Source organism: Bos indicus, chromosome 19, assembly GCF_029378745.1.
Source record: "Bos indicus isolate NIAB-ARS_2022 breed Sahiwal x Tharparkar chromosome 19, NIAB-ARS_B.indTharparkar_mat_pri_1.0, whole genome shotgun sequence".
Lineage (NCBI taxonomy): Eukaryota > Metazoa > Chordata > Mammalia > Artiodactyla > Bovidae > Bos > Bos indicus.
In genome coordinates, this window is record NC_091778.1 from 40,927,416 (window position 1) to 40,951,234 (window position 23,819).

General features: G+C 54.1%; 1 protein-coding gene across 9 annotated transcripts; it reads right to left on the reverse strand.

The window, feature by feature from the left end:
* Positions 1–1,375: 1,375 nt before the first annotated feature.
* On the reverse strand, positions 1,376–15,018 carry STAC2 (SH3 and cysteine rich domain 2). Of its 9 annotated transcripts, XM_070773386.1 has the most exons (13): positions 14,537–15,018; positions 12,555–12,656; positions 7,705–7,822; positions 7,444–7,596; positions 6,994–7,091; positions 6,727–6,817; positions 5,284–5,396; positions 5,134–5,206; positions 4,980–5,041; positions 4,435–4,532; positions 4,017–4,068; positions 3,537–3,674; positions 1,376–2,880 (listed from the first exon to the last, which is right to left on the reverse strand). In XM_070773386.1, the coding sequence occupies exons 1-13, from the start codon at positions 14,624–14,626 to the stop codon at positions 2,776–2,778; spliced, it is 1,293 nt and encodes a 430-aa protein (XP_070629487.1). In that variant the 5' UTR covers positions 14,627–15,018; the 3' UTR covers positions 1,376–2,775. The 9 variants fall into 9 exon arrangements, with proteins under 9 accessions (XP_070629487.1, XP_070629485.1, XP_070629489.1 ...); XM_070773384.1 differs by having other exon boundaries at positions 7,444–7,750; XM_070773388.1 differs by lacking the exon at positions 7,444–7,596.
* Between the last annotated feature and the right edge of the window lie 8,801 nt (positions 15,019–23,819).

The window sequence follows — 23,819 nt, forward strand, 5'->3', positions numbered from 1 at the left end:
CAGAAGGTTTGGCTGAAAGTCTCTGACTGTCTCCAGGGGGTGAAGTCTTGATCCCTGGAGCCCCTCCAGCATCTCCAGGGGTCTCTGTTTCCATCATACTGGTTTAAGGCTCTGAGGAACCCAGGGTCAATTTGGGGAAGAATGGAACTGGGAAGTGAGAGATAGAATTTCTGAAACCAGCTCGACCATTAATTTGCTGGGTGACCTTGGGCATGTTATGAGTCTGCTCTGGGCCTCAGCTGCTCTGTGTAAAAAAGGGACAAGTTTGGGCTGGATAATCTGTATGACCGTGGGCAAGCCGCCTAATATCTCTAGGCATCAGTTCCATCATCTGTGAAAAGGGGACACCACCGCTTTCCTCACTGGGTCCTTAAGAGGAAAAATAAGTCCCTGGCACAGCTTCCCAGACACAGTAGGTGTCTATTTGTGTGAGTTCCCCTCTTTATAAGCCTTTCCACTGGGTCTGTGACACTTTTATCCAATCCCACCATCAAGGGTCCTAGGAAGGGGAGTCACCTTCCTCCTGCTCCTCTGCTGCCTCCCTACCCGCATCATTCCTGGATGAAAGGGACCAAATAAAGCGTGGTTTGTGGACCCAGGGGCTGGTCCCCCCTGGCCCACCTTGATTTGGGGGTGGGGGGCTGGAAGGCAGAACCGGATGGGTGCCTATCCGGAGGAGCAGGCCTCCCACCCGCTCTGCATTCTGGCTGCACGCGGTTGCCCTGGCACCCCCGCAGCCTCTCCCTCCCTCCGCGCCCCTCTGTCTATAAATAGCCCAGGACGTGCTCGCCTGGGCGATGACGCGGCCCGGCGTGCCGGAGGGGAAAGGCGGCTCTGCCGAGCAGGTGGGCGGCGGGCACCGCGGCGGGAGGGGCGCCACCGCGGCCCTCTTGCGCCAGGCTCCCAATGATGGGCGTGATTGAGTCATCTCAGGGCCGCACGGTCCGCCAACGTATCTGCCTCGGGCTTAGGGGGCTGAGGGGGCGAGGCTGATCCCGGGTGGATATTGAGGCCGCCAGACCCTGGGTTCGGCTGGTCTCCGGGGGCACCTTTGGGTGGGCAGAAACGCGGAGGTGCATGCCCGCCCGCTGCGCGATGCAGGTCCACATCGAACTAGAAAATGACCGCAGCCCCACCCTCTCTCCCTCCGGCGTCCCCCAAACCTCCTCCTCCATTTCCTCAGATCTGGAGTGAGGAGGCGCGGGGACCCTCACTGTCAGGGCCAGCCCAGCCCCTGTATCCCTCCTCTCAGAGATGAACACATTCTCCACCTTCAGACTCTCTCCTATTTTGGTCCACACCCACCACACCTCCAGGCCCCGCCCACCCCTTCCCGTCCTCTGACCCAAGCTGATAGATACATAGAGCAGCCAGATTGGGACAAGAAACATTTAATTAGGGGTCTGGGGGCTCAGCAATGCCCCAGCAGACTCCTCATGCAGCCTCATGTACAGTGGGCATTGGGCCCGCCCCTGGGATATTGCTGGGGGGGCCTCATGGCAGCAAACAGGGCAGTGTGGCTTGAGTTCCTCCTCCCTCTGAGAGGGAGAGGTGGGGCAGGGGCCAGTGGGTAGGAGGGTGTGTCCCTCCCACCACATGGGAGGGTGTGACTGTGCCCAGGATGGAGGTGGCATTGGCTGGCACGATCAAGGGCACAAGAGGAGGCTCTGAGCTTGGCGGGGAAAGGGAGGTTGGCACCAGAGAAAAGCAACCTGCAAGGGAGGGGTCCTCTTTGCGTGTCCCCACACACCCCCTCCCCAGCGTGCCTACCCCCTTCCCTTTCTGGTGGTCAAACAGAATTCATTGTCTGTCTCCCACTCCCGCTTCCTCCCAGGGCTGTGTCCTGGAAAAGGGACCAGATGCAGCCAGAAAAAGGGCCCCTGCAACGGCAGCCCTGTCCCCCACAGAGCCCCGAGTGAGGGGGTAAGGGAGGGCTATTGCAGGGTCAGTCCTGAGGGTGGGGTTCCTGGGGCAGGCCTGGCAAGGCCTGGGACAGGAACTGAGCGTTCGGAGTCCTGACAGTGAAATGGGGATTGTTTTGATCAGGTGGACCAGTGGGTTTCTGTGTGCAGGCCGCTCTTGGGTGTGTCCTCTCCCAGTGAACAAGGGTAGAGTGAGGTTGCTCTGTGGTGACTGTCCTACTCGAGAGGACAGCCTCTGATTTGCCACACTCTCCCCAGACCTCAGCCCTCCCCTCCTCTGCCCACCCAAGTTTCAAGTAACAGGAGAGAGAGCCACAGAACTTTCCTGAGAGTTGATGGAGTGACAGAGGTGATGAGACCAGGGTCCTCCCACAGCCCTGAGCTCCCTCCCGACCCAGAGCTGGGGCTGAGGGACCCAGGAGGGCCCCACTCCCAAAGTGACAGCTTCAGGGTCACACATACAAGGGCCCGAGCAGAGGCTCTGTGAGGAGAGGGGGTGTCAGGCATGCAAAGGTGTGGTGGGCGGGGATAGGCTCTCTGGAAGAGGCAGCCCAGACGTTCCTCCGGAACTTCCTCTCAGGGCTGGACTCTGCATGGCAACTGGACCGGAGGAACCCACCTAGAGTTTTGCCATTCCCTCCCACTTTCTCCTCCTCCCCACTCCCAAGTCTCAGAGCTGCAACCTCTTCAGGGCACCCCAGGACCCCAGAAATAACACCTTTCTCAGTACAGAAGGCTCCCAAGCCATGGTGAGTGGCCCCTAGGAGAGGAGCAGAGGGAACCCCCGCGAGGGGCCAGAAGCTAGGAGGGCTGGGCATGGGCAGGGGTGGCTTCTGGGTTCTCTTGGCTCCTCTCAGATCTCGGTCAGGGCATCGGCTGGAACCAGGCCCCGCTTCTTGCCACTGCTGACGCGGATGAAGCCGTCAGCATCTTTGCTCCTGCCCACGCCCACACAGATCTGAGCGGGAGAGACACAACACTAAGGCCTGGCGCTGCCTGCCTCCCTGGCCCCGAGTCCTGCTGATGCCTCCCATGGGGCCCATCCCAGGGGATGATGGGACCAGCATGTGGTTGGAACTGGGGTGATGGGAGCAGATCCCATGAGAATCCAGGGCACAGCAGCAAGAACCAGGCGGTCAGCAGACACCGAGCAGCACTTCGGGGCTGACCTTTGAGATCAGCTGGTCTAATGCCCCTGACAAACTCCCCGTTTCCCAGAGGAGGTAACAGCGGGGAAATGACTTGCCCGTGGTTGACAATAACGTTCAGACCTAAGCCTCTGGACTCCCACCCCAACGCTCTTCCCCTAGCTGTCTCTAACATAACTGAGCCCATGCCTGTGTTGGCCACCAGCCCCAGTTCCCAGCAGTCCCACTGCTGCTGCTTTCTCTCTTTTCTTAGTGAGAATCTCAGTTCCCCGACCAGGGATTGAACCTAGCCCATGGTAGTGAAAGCCTGGAATCTAACCACTAGGTCACCAGGGACTTCTAATCTGCCCTCCCTCCTGCCCCCAGGCTCCAAGCCTCCTCCTCCTCCAGGGTGCTTGCCCACGTTCCCGCCACTTATCTCCCTCCTATGCCAGCCTCTCCAGCCATGCGGGGCCCAGGTCCTCACCTGGTTCTCCTTGAGGCTCATGTAGCCTTGTTCCTTGTTCCCAGAGAAGGGTTGGCAGCAGCGCCAAACGTTCTCGCCTGGTCTCACCCGCTGCACAAAATTGGCTGGGAAGAAGCCAACCCGGTCGCCGATCTTGCCCTGGAATGAGGCTGGCAGTGAGCACTGTGCTGCCCCAACCCCAGCTGCTTTCTCTAGACCTAATATCCACTCAGAGCCAATGCCATCATCCTGTAGATCCTGGGTTCTTTTGTGTTTGAGCCCTTAGCTGGGGGGCTTCTGGGTTGGGAAGGGCACAAGGTAAGCAAAAGAGCAAGACTGGGGCATGGAGGGGTGAAGTAAAGGCAAGACCTGAGGGTGAGCCTAGGCCTGGCTGGGTCGTGGAGGAAGGAGGGGGGATGTTAGGGAAAGTGCCCTCTAGCTCTCTGGGCTAGTCCGGTGCCTACCACGGCTCACCCTCCGCTCCCCACCCTGCCACATCACCTTCCACCAGTCTTCATTAGAGTCATCCACCAGCATGATCCGGTCTCCAGGCCTGGGACGAGAGAGTATGGGGGGCAGGGGGTAGCATGTGGGGCAGGAGGGACCTGCCCGTCCTGCATCCCAACAGTCCTAGACCCCCAGGTCCCCTGCAAGGGCACACGATGGCCCCTGTGTGACCATAGGTACACAGACACTGTCTAGGACAGAGGCCTGGCATCAGTACCAACCCTCTTGGACTCTGGCCCCTCTGTCTCATATGGGGGCTCAGTAGCCTCCAGCATGCCTGGCAGAGGCTCTTGAAGGTCCCCCTCAAACTCATGTTGCAAGGTCTGGGAGTGCAGAGCCCTGAGGTTGGAGGCAGGCAGCCCCCGGGATCGGGGTGGGGGTGGGGGAGAGGCCGGGCCGCTGGGGGACTCACTGCAAAGCCAGGTCATTCTTTTCCTGGGGCAGGAACTTGTAGAGCGCCACGTAGGAGTACATGGGCCCCACATCCTTCCGGAGGGCAGGCCTGGGGGGCTGCGAAGAAGCTCGGGGTCATGGCTGGGGGAAGGACACCTTTATTACTCCACCCACTCTCCCCTTGCCCTGATCTTGCCTACGCTGGGGCTAGGATATGGGACAGTGACAGGGAGAGGTCAGAGTCTCCTGTCTGCTGTGCCCACATACCCCTGAGGGACTGGGCCAGGGGTGGGAAGGGGGCGCCTCCTCTGCCTGCTGCACTGGAACTGCCCACCCTTGGGGAGTAGGAGTGGGCTCAACAGGCACGGGTCAGTGTTGGGAGGGGTAACACCCCTGCCTCCCATGCCTACTGACCCTGGCATTGCATATCCCTGTAGATTGAGGATAAATGATGGCACAGTGAGACTCCCACTCAACACACTCTCACCCACCTAGGGATCAGTGACAAGAAGGATGTCCCCTTCCCACCTGGCCGGCCAAGGCTCAGTGCCACCCCAGCCTCACCTGTTGTCCTGGGCTCTTCTCCTCTGGTCCTGACCCTTCGCTCTCAGCTGGGGCTGTGAATACTGGAGATGCCAGGGTGGGGCCAGAGTGTGAGGCTGAAGGTGGTGACCCCCACTGTGCTCTGTTCCTGCCCCTGGTCCCCAACCCCACTCACCGCTGTCGCCAGGGCCCTCCTCTGAGCTGCGGATGCTGCCCTCCCCATCCTCGGTCAGCTCATCCCGCTCGCTCTGGGGACACAGAGAGGGGAGGGCTCAGCCCCCTACCCTCTGGGACCCCTGCCCCCTCCCTTTGGTGTTCCCCATACCAGGCTCCTTGTGGGGGACTCAGAGGTGCTGCTGAAGCTGGAGCGGTTCATCAGAGCCAGGGAGGTGCCATAGCGCAGGGTCTCGTACACAGGGTCTACCTTCCCGCTGGCCCCTGCCGAGGAGTCACCATCAAGGCTGGGCACCTGGCTGCCCTGCTAGCTGCCCTGCTCAGCCAGCTCTAAAGTGAATTCTGCGCATGCCCCTCACCTGCCCCTGCCAGGTCTCCCTAATTGCAGTGAGAACTCCATGTCCTCCCATGGTACCCAGGCACAAGCCTGAAGCATCCTCCACCCCTCGCCCTCTGCACTGTCCATGTTCACTCCATCACCTCGTCCTGCCTCCCAAACAAGTCTAGCATCTGCTCACTTCTCTCCAGCTCCACGACTGCCAGCCTGATCCAAGCTACCAAACTGGCAACCATCATAGCTTCCCCATGGTCTCCCTGCTTCTCTCCAGCCCCTCCAATCCACACAGTAGCCAGAATGCTCTTGTGAAAACACAAAAATTGACCTTAGAATAAAGTCCAAAGACTTGTGGTTACCGAGGAGGGGTGGGGGAGGGATGAACTGGGAGTTTGGGATGAGCAGATACAAACTGTTATATAGAGAACAGATAAACAACAAGGCCCTACTGTATAGCACAGGGAACTATATTCAATATCTTGTGATAAACCATAATGGGAAAGAATATGAAAAAGAATGTATATATATATAAAGAATGTATATAACTGAATCGCTTTGCTGTAAAGCAGAAATTAACACAATGTTGTAAATCAACTATACTTCAATACACTAAACGTTAAAAAAAAAAGAATAAAGTTCAAAGAACACTCTTAAGAGGGACCCTAAGGCCCTGCACCCAGAGTTCTATCTCACCCTCTCACTCCCAGGCTCATTGTCCCTTTTCTGCCCCTTCCTGCTTCCGGCCTGCCTTCTGTCCACACTGGTCTTCCCCAGATCCTCAGGTTAATTCCCTATCCTTCAAGTTTCCTGGATGCCTTCTTTGTCTCTGCGGATGAGTGGATGCCTTTTTATCCTCTCTTCGTTTCCTATCCTTCGGTTGCAGGCATTCACCAAATGGTGGCTAATTGATGATTTGTGTAATTATCTATTGCATGTCTAGCTCCCTTACTAGACCATGAGCTCCACCTTATTTAAGACTGTGTCCCTGTGTCTAGCACAGTGCCTGGCACTTAGCAGGTGCTCTATAAAGTTTTTGTTGAAGGATGGATGGATGGATGAACGGATGAATCAACTCTACATTCAGGACAGAAGCATCCAAAGAATTAGGGGGAGGGGAAGATGAAGAAAAATCTAAAAAAATGAAAAGGGAGTGGTAGCTGTGCCAAGAACAGGCAGTGCCAGTGTAAGTCAAAGCCCATCTGAGGAGTGTGTGGGTCTCTCCTCACACCACAGGGATGAGGGACAATGCTGGACACTCACCAGTGGGTGGGGACTCCTTGCTCATGGCACAGGCTGGCGGAGGCTCATGTACCAGGAGTGGGGAGCTGAAGTTGCGGCGGAAGGAGGAGGACTGTGGCAAAAGCAGGCAGAGAGAGGGTATGGAGAGGTCACAGCCCCCGAGAGGTGCTGGCTTTCCCCAAGCCCAAGCACCCCTCGACCTGAGGAATCAGCCCTGAGTGGCACTCAGAGCCCCAGAAGCCAAGCCTGGGAGCACCAGTCAGCCATCTCCACGTGGTCCCCACTCACCGTCTTGCCTGGGCATTGCTGGTGGGAGATCTCCTCAGAGCACCAGAGGTGGACACTGACTTTACATGTCTTACACCGCAAACCCTGCTTAGAGTTTCCTGGGAAGAACAAGAGGGGTGGTCAGTGACAGGGGATGGTCAAGATAGGTTACATCCATGGGCAAGGAGCAAAGGAGGTAGGTTAGGGCGTGGAGGGAGCAAGGGATTGGGCTTCCTCATGGCAGCCTGGGGCCAAGCTCTGAGAGCTGACCCCGATACAGTCAGGGTGTAGCTGACCCCCAGCTTGAGACCCCCCCCCCACCCTCAAGGGTGCTATGTGTCCGCCCGCGTGGAGGGGCACAGTTAGGTCTGGGGACCATGAATAGCTGGAGCCTCGACTTCAGGCAATCCGTTCCATGGGCCCACTCCCCACACCCACCCTGGCCCCTTCTGTTGCCACCCCGGCACCTACCCACAATGAGCTGGTGGCACAGCTCACAGGGGCTGGCTCGCTTGAAGACGTGTTCCTGGAAGCTGTGCAGCCTCACTGGTTTGAGTGGTGCCAAGGGGCGTGGGACTGGGCAGGGGGATGGGGCGGGAGTGGGCAGGCCCCGGTCTGCGGAGGCTGGTGGTGGGGTAGGAGGGGGCAGCGGGGTCGGGGGCGTCAGCAGCACCTCAGTGGGGCACTTAAGCTCAGAGCCGGAGCGAAATAAGAAGTTCTCAACGCTCTTACTTCGGAGGATGGTCTTGAGAGAAAGAGAGCGCTTGAACCGCTGGAGCTGAGAGAGGAAGAGGGATGGTGAGCCTGGAGGGGGCTGGCTCCCGGGGGTCTCTCCTCGGCCAGCAGCAGCCTGAAGGTGAGAGCCAGAGGTGATACAAAGCTTCTCCTGAGAGAGAGGCTGCCAAGTTCCAGAAGGTAGGTCACCACCCCAGGTGCCCACAAGAGCCAGGCAGGGAAACTCCTCTAGCAAAGGAGTTCTGACTGGAAAGGCTAATTAGGAGTGGTGGGGACTGTGGCAAACTGTATGGCCAGCAAGTAACTGCTGATCTCCTATACCAGCTGAGGCTAGTCTATGTGAGCAGCCCAGCATTGCCAGGGTTCTCAATTTTTTAAAAGAAATCTAGACTTTTTTTTATAAATGTAATTTTTTTTTGGGTAATTTTATTTTACACGGCATGTGTAATCTTAGTTTCCCCATCAGGGATTGAACCTGTGCCCCTTGCAGGAGCATACAGTTTTAACCACTGGACCACTAGGGAAGTTCCATATAAATGTGATTTTTTAATAAAAAAAGATTAATGTGCTTAATGAACTTATGAAATTTGAAGTCAGTTAAGAGGGACTTCCCTTGTGGTTCAATGGTTAAGACTCTGCGTTTCCACTGTGGGGGGTGGGGGCTGGGGGGTGATGAGGGGGTTGGGGGGATGGTCATGGGAAAATCCCCCATGCCGTGTGGCCAAAAAAAAAAGTCAGTTAAGAAATTGAGACTCTTATGTGAAATTGAATAGAAACAAAGTCAAGAGGTTTTATTCCTTTTTCTTTGCAGAAATGGTAGTATAGTATTTCTCCTGTACCTTGCTTTTTTTCACTTAACAGTAAATCTTGGAAATCATTCCATACCAATACACAAAGAGTTTCAGCATTCTTTTTTAATGGCCACACAGGAATTTTATTGAATGGGTGTGCCATTTACTTGAGTTAACAAAGTAATACTTTGGGGGCCCAAACAAAACATGCCAGGTCCTCAGTTCTTGCACAGGGAGAGGGGCGTGGTTGCTCTGGACTCTCATCCTCAGTGTTGATTCTCCCTCCGAAACACCTCTCCAGCCTATCCCTTGCAACCTCTCAGCACCCCCAGAGCCTTGCCCTAGTTCAGGCTCTGGCACCCTCAGTCTGGTTCAGGGCTATAACTCTTTGCCTCCACCTCGTCCAACCCCACCTGTTCTCCATGCAGCAGGAAGGTGACCCCTGACAATGCAAAAACCATTCATGGCTCCTCAGGACTCAGTCAAGGCCTTTATGCCAGCCAGGGCACTACTACTTGGCCAAATCCACCCTTCCACCCCATGCCTTCCACCTGAGTTCAGACAAAATGACTTGAACTCATCTGTATTTTATGCTTCTGGGCGTTTGACACGCTTGTCCTCTTCTCTGCCTTATCCAATTATGTCTCGCTTTCTATCCTCCAGGGTTTCCTGTGACTATTCTTCCTCGGGGGAGCTATCTCTTCTGTAGGGATTCCTTTTAGTGGGACCACATGAGCGCTCCGATCAGGTTTATGCTTTGTCATTTACTTCTCACTTCTCCAGGAGGTTGTGAGCCCCTGGAGAGCAGGGAAAGTTGCTTCAAATCCCCATAATGGGCTTCAGCACATAGAAGATGCTCATTCCATGTTTGTGGAATAAATGATGAGCAAGTGGCTTGAACCCTAAACAGAGTGCATGTTCTGGAGCATAGGATGGATTCTGCATGAGGCCAGAGCACATTGGCCACCTGATGTGAAGAGCTGACTCATGGGAAAAGACCCTGATGCTGGGAAAGATGAGGGCAGGAGGAGAAGGGGGCCACAGAGGATGAGATGGTTGGATGGCATTACTGACTCAATGGACATGAGTTTGAGCAAGCTCCTGGAGTTGGTGAAAGACAGGGAAGCCTGGCATGCTGCAGTTCATGGGGTCGCAAAGAGTCGGACACCATTCAATGTCGGAATAACAATGACAAAGAGCTATTTCTACTGCACACCCGAACATACTCTTATTCTGCCTGGAATGAAATCTGGACGGCTCTACCCAGACCCTTGCCCCACTCACCTCCTGTTCAGAACCCTTTCTCCTGCCCACTTCTTTTCACTGGTGATTAAAAAAAAAAAAAAAATGGGGGGAGGGGACATAGGGCAGGGAGACTTGGCCCAGGTTCCCAGCTGGGATACCAGGCAGCCTGTGTGCCATGGCTGCCAGCTTGGCAGCCATGCCAAGGGGATGGAAGCAGAGACCCCTCTAGCCCTGGGGAGGCCAGTAGGCCACAGGACAAAGGGGAAGCAGAGGGGGAAATGTTTGGGCACAAGGTGGGTCCTGGTGTGCCAGCTGAAAGGCCAGACAGAGCCCTGGGGTGACTGGCATGTTGAGCTGCCCAGCTCCTTCCAAATCCAGTTTCCTGGCCAGTACTGTGGGCTTCTTTGTGTGTCTCTGAGAAGCAGGGCCCCAGGCCCCAGATGCCAGGGTGCTGGGGCAGAGGTAGAGGCCCAGAGGGACAATTAATTAGAACACAAATGTGTTCTATGGGCCAAACGTGGCTCTGGAGGCTCTGACAGGCCTGGAGGCGGGTGAACCAGCCGCTGCTCTGCCCAGGAGTTGTAGGCAAAGAGCACAGGAGGCCTCTGGGAGGACAGGCTGAGGGTGGGGGCAAAATGAAACCTGCTCCTGAAGGCAAGTCACTTCACTTCCTCTCTCTGAGCCTCAGTTTCCCTACCCCCAAGAGGAAGGAGGCAGGGTTAGGTGCTTTCTAAGCAAGACGGAAAGCAAGAATCTGAAAACCCCAAACCAAAAACCTAAACATATGGGGGACTTCCCTAGTGGTCCAGTGGCTAAGAGAGGGGGCCCAGGCTGGATCCCTGGTTGGGAAGCTAGATCCCACATGCCGCAACTAGGAGTTTGAATGATGCAACTAAAATGGAGACCCAGTGCAGCCAAAATAAATGAATATTAAAAAACAAAACAAAAAACTAAATTTACAAACATAATGAGAGGTGGTTATTATCAGAGTCCTGGAATGGATATGCAGCATCTCATTAACCTTCCACCATCCTCTGAGGTAGTGATAATTATTGTCCCGCTTTTCAGGATGAGGAACTGAGGGGTTAAATTACTCACTCATTATGCGTCCTCAGCTGCTAAGGAGCAGAGCTGGGACTTGAACTAGTGGCTTTGGCTACTGAGCCCAAGGAGTAAGGAGCCCTCTGCCTTGGCCCTCACCTCTGCCCCTCAGTTGTGCCATGGGCTTGTCATGAGATGTAAGCTTAGAAAGACTGGCCACCTGGAGCAATGCCCACCCTGCACCACTCTGGCCACAGCCCCTCAGAATTGTTGTCTGACTCTGTTGGTCACCTCTTGTGACGGCAAGAGCACCCTCTCTTGGGACAGTCATTCCATCTTTGGGCAGCTGCAATCGCTGGAAAGTGCTTCCCTATATAGAGCTGAAACCTGCCTCCCTGCCTATCAGCCCTTGTTCCTCCCTTGGCTCAAGAAAGGGCTACTCCCGCTTCCGCACATCAGTTCTTCAAATATTTGAAGACATCAATCATGTTCCCCCCTTCCGAGGCCATTATTTCCAAAGTAATCCTCACAGGATGAGGTTTCAAACCTCTCTTCTGTCCAGCCTGTGCCCTTTCCTGGTCCCTGCCTGGCCTTAGTGCCAGGAGCCACCGCTGCAGGGGACCAGAGGCCTCTGGAACAGACTGTTCCTCAGCGCCGGGGCAGTCCTGACTCTGTCCCAGATCCCAGGAGAGTAGAGAGGCAGGAAGGAATAACACCTGGGGTGGCTGGCGGATGTCAAAGTCTGTGGCTGGAGGGCAGATGCAGGCATCTCTGCCAAATGGCTTAATGCCTGCCCACTCCAGAGACATCTGCCTTGGCCACCCAAACCTCATCTTGGCTCAGCCTAGCCAGGTATTTCCACTCCTGGAACTCTTAGTTTCCAGGGAAGACCTCCCCACCACTATCTTTTTGGTGCCCCTACTGTCCCAGGACCCATTCCCTGACAGGAGAAGTTGCCATATACCCTGGCAAACGGGCACATCTGCATCCCATTTCCTCCCCACCTCCCACCCAATCACCGCCAAAGCACCAGGAGCTTGTCTGGCTTGGAGCCTGGACCACCAGGCCTGTCATTCTGAGTCCCCTCTTGGAAGCAGGGCCTGGCCTCCCTGCCTCCTCCCCACATCTCCACACCCTGGATGGTCCTTTCTTCCCTCAGTTCCCACCAGCTCTTGAAAAGGTATCAGGCAACTGGCAGAGGGGGTGGCAGATGTGACACAAGCTGACTCAGATGGCAGAGCTGGCATGACAAGATTTCCCCAAGAATGGCACCAGAAGGGGTGATGGCAGACCCCACGAAGTAGGATGGGATGGGGACCCAGAGAGGGCAATGCTGACGCGAGGAAGCTCACTGAGTACCTTAGGTTTAGGAGTGACACCAACCTTAGAGTGGGCAGGAGGCTGAACTTGGGCTGCAAGAAATTCCCAGGGACCCCCAAACACTGATAAATAAGTCTGGAATGTTGGCTTCACTGCCTAACAGGCACCAGCCTCCTCTGTTGTACCTGCCTCAAACTGAGCTGGGTGGGCAGCAATCAACCCTCTCCCTTCCTTCCCCTCCACCCCCACAGTCTGAAGACAGAAGCTTCCTTGGGACAAGTTGAGATGGGGGATGGAAGGAGGCTGGCAAAGGTTCTGAATTCTCTCTGCCCACCTCTGCTGTCCTGAGTACCTTCCCCCCAAAGCCGAAGCCCAGCCCGTGTTGTTATTATGGAGCCCTTCATAAGTGAGGTACAGGGAGGGGGTCAAAGGGGCAGGGATCCAACTGACCTGGTACAGAGGGACCAGGTCAAGTGTACACTCTCTTCCTTCCCTGCTCCTCAGATCCCCATGGCTCAGATCCAGAGGTGTTGGAATGAGATGGTCCTTGGACTGGGAGAAATGAGGTGCAGACCTGCCAGCCCTGCCAGCCCCACACAGCTGAGCTTGCTGATTGCTGAGGCAGCGCTGCCCAGCACTCCTGCCTGCCTTCAGAAAGCCCTTAAGGAGGGGGCAGAGTGGCCAGGCCGTGGTGTGGGAAACAGGACAGGATCTGAGAGGCCCCAGTGCCCTGGGAAGCAAGCAGGGAGGTTGTATGCGTCTGTCCAGGGTGATAAGAAGGCAACTGAGGTCAGGCTCACTGGAACTCAGAATGGGGCTCTGTTCCTGGGACCCTCTGCTTGAAAGAAGCTGTCACAGTTATTCCAAGCAATATCCTCCCACCTCAACACCTCATTCTTCTCCCAATAGACCTGACTGTCTGAAGGGGAGTTAACTCTGTGGTCTGAGAGCCCAAGGTTTCCAGTTCTCAGAAGGGAGCAGGAGAAGGCCAAGTGTGAATCTGAAGTCTTGGATATGGAGACCCACTGGATCCCTCCGGTTTAGGGACAGGAAGCCTACCTGGGGTGCCTAAGCCAGACTCCATCCACTCGGGCCCTATTCATCTTTCCTTGGTCATTTCCTGGATGACCTTGACCTTGAATTAACCTCATATCGTGGGAAGTAGTCCAGAATTAGGAGGAGGATGGGCATGGGAAATAGCTATAGATGAACTAGTGATACCACGGGGAGCCAAAGATGGCACCCATTTCTGGTCCGGGCTGACCCCCTCCTCATCTGGGTAACAGAAGCCAAGTGGGAACCAATTACCAGGGTGGAAGGGAAAGGGTAACCTTGGCCTGAAGTCTGGGGAGGGGACAGAGAGGACTGCCCCCTCTCTCCCCATCCCCAGGGACCCTGCTCAGGTTGCTTCCCGCACAACTTCTTGTGGGTCAGCATCTAGAACTTGGGGAGGCAGCAGACAGATTAGAGGCGGGGGTTGCAGAAAGTGAGCCCTGTTGTGTTCTCCGTCCCCCTCCCCGCCCCCAGCCCCTTCAGCGCCAGGAGTCTGGGCTGCGCCTGACTTCATTGGGGAATAATTTATTCATTGTGACTCCCGCAGGAGTAACAATCATACATAATTAGGGTTAATTATGACATTCATTAATTATGATGACTTCCCTTTTTGCTTCTACCCGCTCCCCACGCCCCCACTACCACCCAGCCCCCGTCCCGCTGGCAGGGGGGGTGGGTCTGCCTGTCTTTCTGCTCCGGAGCTGCAACGACAGTCCGCGGGTCCCCGCCCGTGATGGCCCGCGCTGCCGCAACACCCAGCGCGAACTCGGAAGCTGCGCACCCTGGGGCCGCGGGCTCACGTCGCCGAGCCTAACCGGGCTGGGAGGAGGGAATGTCGGACTGCGGCGGGTCAGAGAGAGCCATCTAGAGACTCTGAGATAAACACGCAGAGGACCCGGGAGAGACGCACAGAGAGATACTAAGGCAGAGACAAACAGGTTGTAGAGACACGGGCAGAGAGAGGGGGACAGACTGAGCTACAGGCGGAGACCTGGCGGGCACAGGAGAGGTGCGCCTGGCGCGCACACTCGGGCGCGTACACCGGCCCACACCCGCTACACACCGCTACACACTCCCTCCGCTTTCGCTGCGCCGACTCCCTCCAACAAAGCCGAGTTACAACCTCCCTGGAGGGTCGTGGGGGAGCTCCGCTCATCACGCGCGCAAGGGCGTGTCGTGTTTGAGTGATGGGAGCTGTTTGCGGTCCCTCATCCGAACCTACTGCCCCTGGGTCGCCGCGCGGAGCGTTAGGGACCATACGGGCCCTTCTACGGTGACTCCAGGGCACCGGAGGCCACAGTGGCAACTGAGTCGGGAGGAGGATGCCCCGGCTGGGGGCGCACAGGGCAGGGGTCCAGGCCTCGCGCCTCTCGAGTTACCTTGGTTTCCTGGAGGGCAGAGACGGTCCCCGGGGGGGTGTGGGTGGCAGCGTCATCCGGTTCATTCTCCTTCTCGCTCATTTCGGTCATGGTTAGGGGAGACGGGAAAAGAGGGTGTCGAGACCCGACGGCAGCCCACCTGGAAGCAGGCTAAGGGTGGCAGGCGTCTCTCCGGGACCTGAAGCCCTTAGAGACAGCCCCCCAACCCAGTGAACCCCTGGAGAAACCCGCCCAGGCAAAGCAATCCCCACTCCCGGGTGCTGGCGGAGAAAGTTCCTGGATTGGTGGGTGAGAGGAGGCAATTATACGGAGCCGAGGGAGCAGGACGACCCCAAGAGTGAGGATCAAGGGTCTGAAGAAGATGCTGCTCGGAGCGATGAGAGGAGGGAAGTGGGGACTCGGGCAGGAACCGAGGAAGGAAGCGATGGAGCTGTCAGTGTCCGGCCCGCTTCGCTGTCCTCTGCGCCCGCCCCCCACCCCCTCCCCCTTCCCCTCCCCTCGCCGGCCCCAGCCGGGCACCCGGCGGCCCCTCCGCCCAGTCCTCGCCTCCCAACTTTGATTTAGGAGGTCGCCTGGTCCCTCCCCCTTCCCTCCGCCGCTCCCCCGCGCCGCTATGCAAATCAGGTTCTAAGCTATTGGCTGCTGCGGTGGCCAGGAGGGCGAGCTGGGCGGAGCTTTGGGGGGCTCGACAAGATGGGGAGGAGCTTGGAGGGTAAAGAAGTGGAGGGGGCAGTTTCACACTGAAAAATCCGGAATGGGGGTGGGGGAGCATGACAAGGTTGAAGGAAGGTTCAGGAGATCATATTAGAGTCTGGAAGGGTTAGAGGAGGATAGAAATAGGTTGGATTTGCAGAAGGAGAGCCGAGAATGAGATGCAGGTAGGACTTCTTGAGAGTGAAGAGTGGGGAAGCTTCCACCCCATTAACTGGATGTCTCTGCCCTGGAAACATTCTCTCCAAATGTACACATCCTTGGACTGTGCGGTAGGGGTTTCTTCTGCAAAGTATAGATAACTTAACACCATGTGTCAAAGGCCAGCCCTGTCCTGGAAAGCAGGACAACGACATGGCTTTCCAATCCTGTTGTCTGGACTTCAGCAGAGAAGAGACCTCAGTCCCCACACTTGAGGTCCCCAAACCTCTCCAAGACACTCCCCCTCCTAAAGATCCTACCACAAGTGAAGTTAGATGGGGGTAGGGAGAGGTGGACCCTCCAAAGAGTCTTCTGTCCACTTGATCTGAAGCTACCTCTGCTAATGCATGTTGCTCACCTGCCATTTCCTCAACTTCTCTGCTCTCCCCTCCTGGCCCTTCTGGCCCTTCATCTCTGGGCCTGTCCAAGAAAATGGAGGGAGGCTGGAGATTGAGAGAAGCCTTCCCTGGGTGTGGGTGGAGAGACTTCTGGGTCTAAGTCCCCTTCCTGCTCATCTGCTGTGGGTGATGAGATGAGGAGTGGGTGGCACTCAGAAGGGTCCTGCCTTTATGCCAGCCCTGGAGGAGGGTCTGAACCCTGTGTCCCTCCTCCCCACCCACCCGTGCACACAGCCATTCATGTGATCTCTCGCCTCCTGAAGATGTGCTCACGTTGGAGTTGGAGCACTGCTCAGGTTACAGCATCTAGGGAAAGAGATTTATTTGCCAGTGGCAGAAGTAGGACAAGGGCAGACGGGCGGGCGGGTCTGTGGTTGTGGGGGCTTAGTCTCCTCCCCCTCCAGATCCACACATGGCAGACTTTGAGTGCTCGATTTCCTAGAAGGAGTTTCCACAGAACCTGACCTCAGCCCTCAGTCCAGTTTCCCCAAAAGCCCATTCGTGATCAGCCTCTCCTGTTCCCCTCTGAGGGCCACCTTCTTCCCTCCAGCCCAGCACAGGTCAGCCCAACAACCCCTCCCTAGGCAACTCAGACTTAGGAATGCTTGGAGCACCCTGAGATGGTATCGTCAGGCCTCTATCTCTAGCAGTCTTGAGCTGGAACAAACAAGCTTCTTCTGTGTTTGGAGACCTCCTGAGGGATGTATGTACCTCTGTGTGTGTTAGTTGCTCAGTCGTGACCAACTCTTTGTGACCCCATGGACTGTAGCCCATAAGGCTAATCTGTCCATGGAATACTTCAGGCAAGAATACTGGAGTGGGTTGCCATTTCCTTCTTCAGGGGATCTTCCCAACCCAGGGATTGAACCCGGGTCTCCTGCACTGCAGGCAGATTCTTTACCATCGGAGACACCAGGAAGGTACCTCTATTTCCCTCCAAAGAACTGAGGCTCTGGCTTCCTTTGAGTCCAATAACTGGGTAGTCACTAATTTGCTCGACCTTGGGTAGGTAACCTTTATTTTTTTTTTTTTATTATTTTTATTTATTTATTATTTATTTATTTGACTGCACCAGGTCTTAGTTGCAGCATGTGGGATCAAGTTCCCTGACCAGGGACCAAACCCAGGCCTTCTGCATTGGAAGCAAGGAGCCTTAGCCACTGGACCACAAGGGAAGTCCCTTGAGTAGGTAACTTTTAAAGCTTTGATTTCTTCATCAGCAAAATGGAGACTCTGCCCACCTAATTGTTCAGAGGATGAATGAGATAGTGCGAATATACCACTTAGCCTAAGAAAGACAGACACAGAAAGTTTTCATTTTCTTCTTTCTCTCCTTTTTTCTTGGGGGACTTGTCTCTTTCTAGGTCTTTTTCTGAGGCAGAGAGAAGAAACAGCTTCCTTTCCTCACTTTCCTTAGCTGTCTGGAGCCTGTTAAGTCATGGAAGAACTAACCCAGAAGGAGACCCTGACTAGACTTGGGAAAGAATTCTCAGGGGAATCAGTGGTATGGGGGACCAAGGAAAGGCAGGGAAGTCTGTGGGCTCTGGGGCCCATCTGGTCTCAGCAATAGAAGCCTAAGGTAGAGCAAATACGGAGGAGGCAGGGGGCTGGATCCCATGACCTCTGGATGTCCTTTCTGGCCGACAGCCTTCGTGTTTCAGAGCAATCTTTCATGAACTAAGTCTGAGTCACTGTCTCAGTGCTGACAATTCCCACTGCAGTGGCTCAGAGCTGGGGCAGGAGCAATGGGGCTAGCTTCTCTTGGGGGCACACTGTCCATCTTAGATTTGGAGGGCAGAAATGAGGGGCGGGCGGAGCAAGGGGCAAGGCATTCCAGGAGGATGAGTGGCAATCACTCAAAAAGGCTCTCAGACCGGAAGTCATAATAGAACTACCAGGAGGCCTCTTACTAGGAGAGCTGAGTGAATGAGCACAGCTGCTGGGCTCTCGGGAGCCTGGGGATGATGGGATGGACAGATGACTTCGAATCTGCATATGGCCAAAGTCCAGCACACTAAGAGAACCTGGTCCTCACCCTGGTCTGCCCTTTTTTCCTACTCTGTGATCTTGGGCAGAGAGCTGTCCATCATCTCTGGAGGGTCTTTAGTTTCTTTCTCTTCAGATTGGATGAATTGGACTAAATTATTTTGAAACGGGGAATTGGATTAAATGCGGAGGATAATTGTCTGTCTCTTAGTGTTCTTTTGAGCATTCTATAAGTTAATATATGTAAAGAATTGGACAGAGAAAGTACATGATAGTTACTATTGTATTTTTAAAAAATTTTAAGGATTCTTATTAACCTTGGGTTTGTAGGTGAGTTTCAGGGAGTTCATGAACCCCTCGAAGTTGTATCAAATTCTGGAGGATAAGCATTTTCTGGAGGAGAGTTCAGAGCTTTCCTCTGCTCCTCAGAGAATCTAAGATCCCCCAAGATTAAGAATCACCAGCCTGAATGACGCCAGGGCCCTCCATTGGGGGTTGAGATTCTTTGACTGCTATTCCATAAGGACTGACCTATTTTCTCCTGTAAACACCTTCAGTTCAAGCCCCTCCCTGCTTTGGCCTCTGCCCTCATGGGTTGTCAAGGACAGCCCAAGCTGAGCACATGAGTGGCTGGCCTTTCCCTCCAGCTTTAGAATTGGGGTTCCCACGTTGGGGCGTTTGTCATGGTTGAGGCCAAGCCTGGGTTCTCATCTCCAGCTGGGGAGAGGAAGAGTGCCCAGGGTCAGTGGGGCTGGGAATGCAGAGAACACAGTGAGAGGCCTGGCCTTGTCCCATCTCCCTCACGTCCCCCTGCCAGCCCACCCCATGGGCCCCAGAGGCAGATGCCACTCTAATGAGCTAAGGCTCGTGGCAGGCATCGGTAATTATGATTTTATGGAAATATAGAAGGCTCTTACGCAAGTGCCTGACACACTTCCTGGCTGTGGCTTCTGGGACAGCAAGGTCCCCAGGGCCTGGAGGAGGGCCTCTCCACCCCTTGGAGCTCGGGACACTGGCATACAGCCACCCTTCCACTGCCTGTGGCACTGTCCCTAACGCGCCCTGAGTGAGCGGCCCCCTCCCTCTGTGCCTCAGGCTCCCTGGAGGGGCACAACATGGGCTCCAGTATGTGCAGCCCCTCCCCCACCCCACCAGGCTGAACTGTCCTGAAGACCTGTTTTCTCGGGAGGGGGATGTTTCCCTCTCCTCCAATGAGAACGCCTCTCTTTCCAAGAAGATGCCCCTTCTATGCGGTTTCTGTTCTCCTTGAGGCTGGGGACATAAGGCTGATGGCGGCCTGTGGTGGGGAAGTCATAACCCCCGGCTGCCCCTCCCAGGCCCTATACCAGTTTGCCCAGCCCCCTCCCCCATGCCTCTGATGTCCTGAAGTCTCCCCATACCCACCCACAAAGCATCTGTTACCAAGGCAACAGCAATGTCATCACTTTGGGGTGAGCAAAGAGGTGGAGCCCAGTGGATGGGGTGGGGCTGTTAGGGGTTAGACTTTTGGAGATATGAGCACTGGGGGCCCCCAAACTCTTAAGGGAGGATCTTTTGCTGCAGAGGGGCCCTGGGCACACACTGGGGTGCAGACTGCCCCTGAGACCTGGTGGGAAAGCCGGAGGATGAAGTCTGGAAGGAACTGGATCCGGGTGTTAGAGGTGAGGGTGACTGGCTTTATTAAGTGAAAGAAGCATGAGGGTGATGATGTGACTACACTTGATCTTAGCCAAAAGGCCGAGAAGCGATGAGGGTGATGATGTTAAAGAGAGGTTGAGGCAGGCAGGATGGGGCCCGCCTAAAACTCCTCCCTTAGTGTTCAGCTTATTAACTCCTTCAGGGCAGAGATTTTCTGGCTGGGTGTCTAGACTGTTGAAACAGCAGCTGGAGTTCCCGGGGCCAGCCTGGACCCACACCGCCCCCTGCAGGCCACACAGAAACTAGCACTGTATATCTTTCGGATAGGAGCGTGTAGGTGGGCTTCCCAGGGGGCGCCAGTGGTAAAAGGACTTGCTTGCCAATGCTGGAGACACGTGAGGCAAGTTCGATCCCTGCGTCAGGAAGATCCCCTGGAGGAGAAAATGGCAACCCACTCAAGTACTCTTGCTGGGATAATCCCATGGATAGCAGAGCCTGGCAGGCTACAGTCCATAGAGTCGCCAAGAGTCAGACATGACTGAAGCGATTTAGCAGATGTAGGTGGGGCCTTTAAGAGTCTACATTTGTGACATCTAAACCATGGGGTCCTACTAAATGCCTAGAGAGGCTTTGGGCTCCGGAGGTCCTTGTTTACTGCCTTTGAAGCCCTCTTGTAAATCCTGACCCAGAGAGTGCCAACAATACAGGGGTTCCCTCTGAACAGACTTGGGGGTAGGGAGCAGTGGGGACAGAGATGTGCCTTGAGCTGAGCTGACAGAGGCCATCAAGAGGGCTGGAAGGCAGAGGGAACAGCCTGGGCAAAGCCCAGGCGTGAAATAGAACAGACTGTTCTGGAAGTGCAGGACTGTAAGCAAGGGAGAAGGGGAGTGGCGAGAGGGAAAGGCAGAAGAAAGTGGGCCAATGGCTGTGGATGCTGGGCCAGGAAGACGGGTTTTCCTGCACAAACAGGCTTCTCAGACTCATTCATGGGAACCCAGGTGAACAATCTAGGGGTACCATGGGGCATGAGGAAGGAGCAGGTGGGCAGAGTGGTTCACCCAGGACTGGAAAGGAATTTAAAGACAAGGCTCTATATTAAGTGTTTGTGAAAGCCTTGCTTTTGAATCCAAGAATATCCATATTAGTTTTCCCACTAAAAAATGATTTTAGGCACTTTCCCTGATGCTCCAGTGGTTAAGAATCCATCTTCCAATGCAGGGAACTCAGGTTCAATCCCTGGTCGCAGAGCTAAGACCCCGCATGCCATGAGGCAATTAAGCCCATGTATCGCAACTAGAGAAAGCCCGAATGCCATGGTGAAGACCTAGCACAGCCAAAAAAATTTTTTAACAAGCACTAACCACTGTGTACCACTGATGCCTGAAGATGGGTGTGGTTACCCAGGAGTTTTCATAGCCCAGCTTGAGAATGTCACCAAGAGTGATAATGGTATGGTCATTCTTGTGTCACAGGAACATCTCTCTGGTTCCCAGGGGCAGCAACATGGAAACAGAGCCAGAGTAGTGGGCTAAGAGCCTTCTAAGGGGATGGCCAGGAACGAGTCTTGTTTTGGCCTGGGTGCATGGCAGTGAGGTGACTCAGGGTCCAGCCCACTCTCACTAGCTAATCAGTTCAGTTCAGTTGCTCAGTCATGTCTGATTCTTTGCGATTCCATGGACCACAGCACGTGTGCCAGGCTTCCCTGTCCATCATCAATTCTCAGAGCTTGCTCAAACTCATGTCCATCGAGTCAGTGATGCCATTTCATCCTCTGTCGTCCCCTTCTCCTCCTGCCTTCAAATCTTCCCCAGCATCAGGGTCTTTTCCAATGAGTCAGTTCTTCTCATCAGGTGGCCAAAGTATTGGCCACTAGCTAATAACCTTGGGCAAATTGCACAGACTGTAATTGGGACCTTCTTATCTCAAGAGGTGGTCGTAAGATGCAGTGGGACCTGGAAGATCGAATACCCTAGAAAAGCTGTTTCCTTGCAGCCTTCACTGCTACTCATCCCAAGGGAATTCTCAAGTCATAGCCACACCTGAGGAAATCACAATCCTGTATCCTGTCTCTCTGCCATCATTAGTCCCCCAACCCCCATTCTACAAAACCAACCGCAGCAGCCCAGCCACTGTCATTCATATTTGGCCATCTTCAGAGCTCACGGGCCAGGAGTGGAACAGAAAGCATTTTGTCCCCATTTTGCAGCTGGAGAGGCTGAAGCTCAGAAAGGTCAGAAGTCCCTCATCAGAATCCAGGTTCCAGGGTCCAATACTTCTTTGAGAGCTGTTGAATAAATGAATGCACTTATCATTCAAATCCCCACATCAGCCCCTTTCTTTGCAGGAGGGGGAGTAGGCCTTACTCTCCAGCTCCTCTAGTTGGAGTGTTGCTTGGAGACTCGTTTCAGAATTCCATACACATTTGTCAGGCAGAGTGTGTCATACAGTATGGTCATTAGGAGAAAGGGTAGTAGTTCAGGCAGCCTGGGTTCAAACCCTGGCTGTGTCTTGTCTTAGCTGTGTGACCTTGAGGTAGCAACTTAATTTCTTGGACCCTCAGTTTCCCCATCTGTATAATTGGGGGGAGGGAGGCAGTGATAATAGAATAATAGAAACAAATAGCATTTACCTTAGAAGGTAGATGGAAAAGCACTCTGAAGTCACACTGAACACTAAAGAACTGTTTGTTAAATAAGCAGACCCTCTACATTTGTGTGTTATATAAATAAACCTACACTTTCAAGTGTTAAATAAATTAACCTGTATAATGGACTAGGCACTGGAAATATATAGAGAAAAGGACATCTATATTGGGACTTTGCTGGCAGTCCATTAGTTAAGACTCCCCATTTCCACTCTAGGTGATGTGGGTTCTGTCCCCTGGTCCCCTGGTCAGGGACTTGAGATCCTGATCCCACACACTGTGCAGTGAGCCCACAATAAATAAATAAAAAGACACCTACATTTACTGAGCGCTCAATTATCATCTCATTCATTATTACCCAGCCCTGTGGGGTAGAGGTTCTCATCATCCCCTTTTTATAGTTTCAGCACGAACCTCAGAAAGGTTTAGTTTCTTACCCAAAGCCACACAGCTGTGCTTGCACTCAGGGTCTATCTCGAGAAACATACTCTTCAACCTAAACACTAACCCATCTCTTAGTCTCTACTTTCAAGAGACTTCCACTCTGATAGGAAAACAGACATTAAGCAAAGTGAACAAAGAATAAACTGCATGTCAGATGACTGCTGTGAAGGAATTTGGTGAAGGGCTGAGACACATGGAGAACATAAATGCCAACTGGCCGGGTGGCAGAAGGGTTTTAAGAAGGAGACAGTGGACTTCCTTGGTGGTTGAGGGTTCAGAATCCGTGTGCCAATGCAGGGGACATGAGTCACGCCATGGGGCAACTAAGCCCCAGGGCCACAAGCTTGCGCATTGCAACGAAGAGTAGCCCCCACTCTCCACAACTAGAGAAAGCCCACGCCCAGCACCAAAGTGCAGCCAAAAATAAATAAATGATTTTAAAATATATTGTATATAAAAAAAAGGAGGCGGTAACTTTGAAACATGAACCGAGTACCTTTCCAACGTGAGACTTCCTAATGGTGAGAAGAACTCTCAGGAATACAAGGCTGGGGACTCAAAGACAGGTCTGTGCCTCCTCAAACTCTAGGGGCTGCTGTTCAGTATGATGCCTTGTGGAGTTGCGTACCTAGAAGCCTCAGAAACAGTTTGTTGGGAAAAGAAATCACCCTACTACTACTGGCCTATAATTGTAGCCCAGCTGGTAAAGAATCCACCTGCAATGCAGGAGACCACACTTCGATCCCTGGGTCAGGAAGAGTCCCTGCCTGGAGAAGGGAACAGCTATCCACTCCAGTATTCTGGCCTGGAGAATTCCATGGACAGAGGAGCCAAGCAGTCTACAGTCCCTGGGGTCTCAAAGAGACACGACTGAGCGACTTTCACTTACTACTACTAGGTAGGTTCAGTGAATGGATGAGGGACACTCCTCTCAGCCCCTCTTCTTCTGAGGGAGCAGTAGGCTTTACACTCTAACTCTCCAGGTTAGAATGTTGCCTGGGATAAAAGACAAAACAAAACAATACATTTTGGTTAGAGGAGAAGGACAGTGAATTATTCCTTAGCAATTTTTACAGAAAAAAAAAGTTACTTCCTTGGCTTAGGGTAAGGAATAACCCCAAGGGTATTATTAGGATCGAGTTATGCCATGCCTAGACAATGATAGAGCTGTTTGGATGTGAAAAAAAATCCACCTTAAAAAAACATATCATGCTTTGGGACTTCTCTGCCGGTCCAGCTAAGCCTTCCATTACAGGGCGCA

What these genes read in the sequence shown, in the direction of transcription:
- STAC2 (XM_070773383.1), bottom strand. Translation starts at nt 14,626, where the DNA reads ATGACCGAAATGAGCGAGAAGGAGAATGAACCGGATGACGCTGCCACC. An exon ending in GTGCCACCAGCTCATTGTGG is followed by an intron (nt 7,092 to 7,443) that starts GTAGGTGCCGGG and finishes TGTTCTTCCCAG; the next exon opens with GAAACTCTAAGCAGGGTTTG. An exon ending in AGTCCCCCACAAGGAGCCTG is followed by an intron (nt 5,207 to 5,283) that starts GTATGGGGAACA and finishes CTGTGTCCCCAG; the next exon opens with AGCGAGCGGGATGAGCTGAC.